At 32.5% G+C, this 6,672-nt stretch overlaps 1 protein-coding gene across 1 annotated transcript in view; it reads right to left on the reverse strand.

Annotated features, from left to right (window-relative positions):
* The window catches only part of LOC117122995 (Golgi apparatus protein 1-like), a 41,078-nt gene extending 35,065 nt beyond the window's left edge, over positions 1–6,013 (reverse strand). The window contains exons 1-3 of the mRNA XM_033268780.1: positions 5,404–6,013; positions 3,697–3,729; positions 2,285–2,371 (exon numbers count right to left, since the gene is read on the reverse strand). Coding sequence (XP_033124671.1) covers positions 2,285–2,371; positions 3,697–3,729; positions 5,404–5,949 — 666 coding nt within the window. The 5' untranslated portion in view covers positions 5,950–6,013. The remainder of the gene's footprint in view (positions 1–2,284; positions 2,372–3,696; positions 3,730–5,403) is intronic.
* Positions 6,014–6,672: the final 659 nt, after the last annotated feature.

The raw sequence follows: 6,672 nt of genomic DNA on the forward strand, positions 1-6,672 counted from the left end.
AGCGAGCTGACAAAATACATCATGGAGATAATCAATTTGAACATAAAGGAAAGAGCAGCTGGATGGTGTTCATGGAGAGCAGCAAACAAAAATGATACTAAGACAGATATTAAGGTATTTTAAATAATAAAAATTATTCTACTTCTGTAAAATGTTTTTTTTTTTAAATTATGTATCATCACAATAATGCTTTATAAATCATATCGCATGTTCTTAAATACAGTATATCAAATGTTGTATTTTCATTGATATCCATTTCGGTTATGTTGTTGGGAGACCTTTACTATTAGCAAGCACCAGTCTTCCTAAGCATTAACTTATTTGTCCATTTTTAAATGTTGCTCTTTTTTCAATTTATGGTGTTTATTTTTTTTTTTATTTTTATGTTTTGGAACGTTACTGTACTTGTATTCCCAAACTATTATGATCTAATAATAATAATAATAAAACTGTTATGCCATTTGTACCACATCGAAACCAAGGGAAAAGTGAGCGCACAATATAATTAACACTTAAACTTTTTTACTCTCCATTGCCTAGAATGAATTATATTGTTATGTATTGCCTAATTAAAATATATTTATATTTATCTTTTCAGCTTCTTTAATTGTTACAACGCAGGATGAAAATCAGATACTATGGTGAGATATGTTTACATCTATCCGGTTTTAATCGATATGCAAGCTACATGGAAACAAATGGACTCGTCATTTTGTCTCTGCATCCCTGCTGTTACAGTTTTGTTTAGCATTCTTTTTGTATTTTTGAAGAGACCTGGGACTTTCAGATGATGGGAAATTTATATTTTTCCTGAATTGAGAACAGATTGTTCAAAACCCCATACCCTTTTTGTGAAAATAAATTTACATACTAATTACTGCACATATTAACACAAAGCGCAATAACATATTTTGTTGTGCAGTTCTACAATATAGTGTGAATATATTGAATTTTCTAGTTATAAAGTGCAATAGCAATTTGTACAAAAATAACTGTCAGTATTAACCTGATTGCATACCTTTAATTTGGATTCCTGATGATGACATAATTAATATCAAAGTATTGAATCCCTAAGCTTTGAGTATGTATTATTCTATCTGTATCTGAGATTAATCAGTGGACCTTTCAGTTTAATTTGGATTCTTGTTTATTTTGTTCATTAAAAATATAACATGTAGAACATAATGTTTGTGTCTATTTGTAAACTGAGGTGTATGAAGAATGATGATTGTAAATGATACTGGCTATTTTCACAGATGAATATTGGATTATTGTTTACATTTATTTATATTTTAAATTTTCTTTATTTTAGAGCCATCCCAATTATCGCCATCAAAATATAAAATGTTATTCAATGCAAGCCTGTATTTATCATATATTAGCTGAATAAAAATAATATATATATTATACTGTTATACTTTTAACATTTAACAACATTAATGCAGCAAAGCCTATCCAAAACCCCAATAAAATCTAGGACTCAATGCAGGCCTAGTGCATGTATAAACAACGCGTAAAATTGCGCGTATGAGCCCGTGGAGTTGTCAAGAACGCCCAGTAAAGCCAAAATATTTGCTGTTTTCAATCGAAAATTTTTAAAAATTGGAAGAAGTTGTCAGGCCAATATTTCACAGAATACAAGAACAGACACTGATTGTTCATTGGCGACCAACGCTAACATCCAGAAAAATTGCACAATTTTGTAAAACGACGATAATTACGACCATGTTTAGCGATATTAGCATTTACAGAGTTAGGGCGTTGTTTGTTTACATTTTTACTGTAGACTTTTCTTGTTAAAATTCATGATTTTTATATAAATTTATGCATTGCAAAAATTTTGTTTAGTAGCTGATATAATAATTAGACAAACAGAACATGAAGGGGGGGATATTATACTCATATTATTTTTAGCACAATTCTACTATGTACCAAAAAATGGCTCGCACGATCCCAATCGCGTCATGAGTGTGTTCGGTCGAGGCTTGCGGTGCGTAAATATATGAAAGGCGCATTGAAAACACTTATTGTCCCAATATAGTGCGTATGAAACCGCCGTGTTTGGGGCGTCAATATCTTGGAAACTACATATCCAGTAGGGCTAATCATTTGTGTATGTTGATTTTTCACATAGTGGATCATTTTTAAGAAGTTTCATAAAAATCGGAGACGGTCGACTGGGACCTCTGGTTGATTTGACACGGAATTACCCTAAATTAAAGTCACATTATATTGTTAATAGAAGGGAAAAGCCAAAGGAAGAATGTTAAGAATAATGTCTCACCTTAGTTAAGGCAACTTTGCAAACCTCTGCAGCAGCAGACTCAAACTTAACATCCATTGTCAAATTTAACTTGTACTGCCAGAGAAACTGTAGACATAAAAAATAGTTGTTTACATAACAATACAATTTTCTGAGAATGAGAAGCTAAAATCTATGTAATTAAATTCCATCTTCTTCGACACACTATTGACATAAAAACTAAACAAACAAAACCAACAAAACAGTTTCTGTATCAAATAATGTAGTAGCATAACCTTTACAAATACAACATGGATTGAGGTGATGTACATTAGCATGTTGTACTTTCATAGGTGTTCATTAATGCGAAGTGGAGGGAGGTAGTCCAACCCATCCAATACCGAGGGAAGTATAGTAGACTTCATTGCTTATACTGAAATAATACCATGTTGTATTTGTTTTTAAACTAATGTATACCTCATAAATATTAAGCAGTAAACCGTTCGTATAGAACACATACAGTAGCTATTTCGATCATGAGGGAAAAATTAGTGTTTGCATACGGTCCACATAGCCAGGGGTGCAATAGTCAATTTTGAGTATGATTTTTACGCATCTGCGCAAATAGGCATGCAAAGGAAAACTACAGTTACCGCACCACATACTGAGTGAAATTGACCAATAAAATGTTGTTATTTCCTAATTAATATTTATGAGATATAGCAATATTATGAAATGAATTTGTGGTTATTTTGTTCACTCAGGTTATGCTGTCCATACAGTAAAGTTACTCAAGTGGATCTACTTGATCATATCAAACAGTAATATTTTCTCTTTAGACATATATTTAATGCATAATAAACAAATAGTTTATAGAATTTCAAAGGAATAAAACTAATGTGTAGCCTGCATTAATATTTTATAAATTACAAATATACTGTAAACCATGACCCAAAGACATACAGTACATTACCCATGTATGTTTGATGCTCATTAACTGTATTATTTCTACAACAATGTAGTAGTTTTCTTCTGTTAGATATTTTAATAAAAAATGTAATTCCTAATAATTTTTAAGGTTTTCTTTCAGCAAATATCATTTGAAATATACAGTAAATCAACAAAATTAATTAATAATAAATTAACAAAATGAAAAACCGACATAAGTACCAGGAAATAAGCAAGACTACTACTATAATGTACTCACAGTTGAATACTGCTACTTAAAAACTGTTGTGCAATGTTATATTATTAAAATTTGTCAAAACATACTGCTACAATAAAAATACACAAAGTGTAAATTATTTTAAATTACAATACAAGATACTAATAATAACATAAATAAAATTAGTCAAAACATACTGCAACAATAAGATACACAATGTGTAAAATTATTTTATAAATTAAAAAAATACTAATACCATAAATAAAATTACACTGAATCAGATACTTACATTGTTGCACGGATCTGAAATTTGTGAATTATCCTGCAAATAAAATCATGTAACATAATGTTAACCTTTGAGTAGGCATTGATTACTGTATGTATAGATGACCTATTTTCAATATGGTTCTCACACTATTTTTTTATTGAATAGAAAGAACAGGTTGAATGATACTGTTTTCTGAATACACAGTAAATGGTTGACTAGGCATTTTCAAATGGCATGAAAATGCCTTGAAAATGCCTTTGGAAAGTCAATTATATTCCATGCAGTTAAGCATGATGAACTGATGATGTGGCAGCTATAGTCACATTGATTCAAAATTTCATAGAATTCCTCACAAACCTACAATTTACTAACTAAATACTGAAGTTCATATTTATTGATAAGGTCATAATAAAAAAAAAATATGTTCTTCATCCCCTAAACCTTATTTTTTTCCCCCCATAGTGGTCGTTCAACATAATCATTGTATTCGCAAGTGTACAAATAGTATACAAGGGGGAGGGGGTAGATAAATGTATACACTTTTACATATGCATAAAAATGCAACAAATTACAAAATAACATGCAATATGTAAAATAATTGGTAAAATTATACATGAATATAATTATTCATTTTTACGCAACCACGTACATTGCTTTAGTTGACTTCACAAAAATATGGAGAATGCTTTTGCAAAATCAACACATTTCATGTACACTTTCAGAGGGGAGAAAAGGGGAGTAAAAGAGAGTACTGTTTGTAGACAAGCAAAAATGTTGATAATTGTGAACGACTCCTTAGGAATCAAACAAAAAAAGGAATTATATATTTTCTATTTTTATTCAATTCTTAAAGTCATTTTTGTCTTAATCACTTCGGATGTTGCCAAGTGCTAGGCCGCTACAGTAGGTCAAGAAAGTGAAAGAATGTGGCGACATGCACATGCACTGTAAAGTCTTAAATAGGTTATCAATTTTTTAATTAGTAACAATAGCTGAGAGAATTTTTTGTACACAAGTACAAGTTTTTTATATCATGGTAATTATATTAATATGGTAATTATATTAATAATATTTTTAAATTCTTAGATTTATATTTTTTTGTCGATTCTTAATATATCTATGCCATATGTGAATTTCATCAATGTAGCTTTCAGATTTTTGGCACAACAAAAATAAAGACAACCAGTATACTGATTTCCCGTAAATTTGTCCTATACTGGGCGAACCTTTTGCTTATCAGTGGAGTGCGCCACCAGCGTTTCAACCAAGCCAATGTAAACATTGAAAGGGGGTCTACATTTTACAAGCTGAGAGAAATTTTTGTACAAAAGTTTTTTATATTATGGTGTACTAGCCTAGCATACATTCCAACCCTACTGATTTGATCGTGAGTCTCTAAAATACAGTATTCATGCAATCTCCCATGCAGTCTACTCAATTTTGTCAAATTTTCAGAAAGAGGCCCAAAATGCAAAAAAAATTACTGTTTAATAGGCCAATTTTTCCTTAATGCGCTGATTATATCAACGATGTCGGCTTCTGACACTCCAATATCACTGAAAAGAACTAATTTTTAAAATTTTGGGTGGTGGGGAGGCACACTTCATGAGCACCCATCCAGTCTTCTGAATTCAGTTTCAACCTCAGGGGTTGGAACGTCTGCCTAGCCTATTGACACGCGCACGCACACACACCCAAATGCACTAGTCAGTGTGGAACCTCACTTACAGCACGATCATTTTGCAGACAATCTAGCACAGCAAAATTACTTCCTTTATAATCTTTCCCACAAAGTAATTGAACATCTTCGAGACACGCTGGGTGCTGAGAAATTCGAAATTGTTTGCTTCCTATCGTCGCCAATTTCTTCGTTAGTTTCTTTGCACCAGGAATACCAACTTGCCCATTCAGCTGCTGCTGGCCTGCTAAATTTTGTATTCCTCCACGGGCCTTTTGAAGCTTAGGTAGTCCAGGCTGTTGCTGTTGTTGGTAGCGTAGCCCCTGTTGGGCATACTGCTGCGGATATTGCCCACCGCCGACAGGCTGCTGCTGCTGTAAAAGTGCTCTGACTCTGACTCCCCCAAATTGCTGTTGTTGTTCAAGTGCCTGTTGCTGAGCCTCGGCAACCCCCAAATTATCTCTTTTCTGTCGAAATTCTTTCTGTTCTACGGTATCCTGGATATTATTTTCTTTAAAATCATTGGAATGTACATCGACAAATAATGAAATAAATAGCATACATGTTGCCAACACGACACGTAGGGTGAACGCCATATTGATGCTCGCTCACACAGAGTATGATGACACCAACGTCGCCGGCGAAAGGATCGAGACTACGACAGTGGACGACTACGATGATGCTGGAACAAAAGCGCCCCCAACCAGTTAGTACACAGGATGGCGTTCTCCGCGATTTACGAGTAACAAAAATAGGGGTAAAGACTAAATCTAGCAGCCACAAGGAAACATTGAGACTAATAATAACAATGCTCTTAAATACATTAGTTGATCGTATAAAATGAAGTGTTAATTATGATTTTTCTTTGTATAAATATTTGTTTATAATAAGTAAAGTCACCAATAAACAGGAATTGAAACCATAGGATTTGTGATAGTGTTAAAATGTTAATGCTTAAAAGTGTTTGATTAAGTATTGTGTATATGTATGTGCACACACACACACACACACATACACACCCACACACACACACACACACACACACATATATATACATATATACATACATATATATATATATATATATATAAATTTAAAGGCAAATGGGATAAACCCATAAGAACAACGAGCAGCCACATAAATGCAAATAATGATAATATAAAGTTTAAACGGAACAGTAGAGAAAATCCGATCTAGAATGACAAAACAGACTAAATATCCACTGGAAAAAATCCCATTGGGATTTTTTCCAGTGGATATTTAGTCTGTTTTGTCATTCTAGATCGGATTTTCTCTACTGTTCCGTTTAAACTTTATAT

Source organism: Anneissia japonica, unplaced genomic scaffold (assembly GCF_011630105.1).
Source record: "Anneissia japonica isolate Jap-2015-1 unplaced genomic scaffold, ASM1163010v1 scaffold1030_len608725_cov174, whole genome shotgun sequence".
Taxonomy (NCBI): Eukaryota; Metazoa; Echinodermata; class Crinoidea; order Comatulida; family Comatulidae; genus Anneissia; species Anneissia japonica.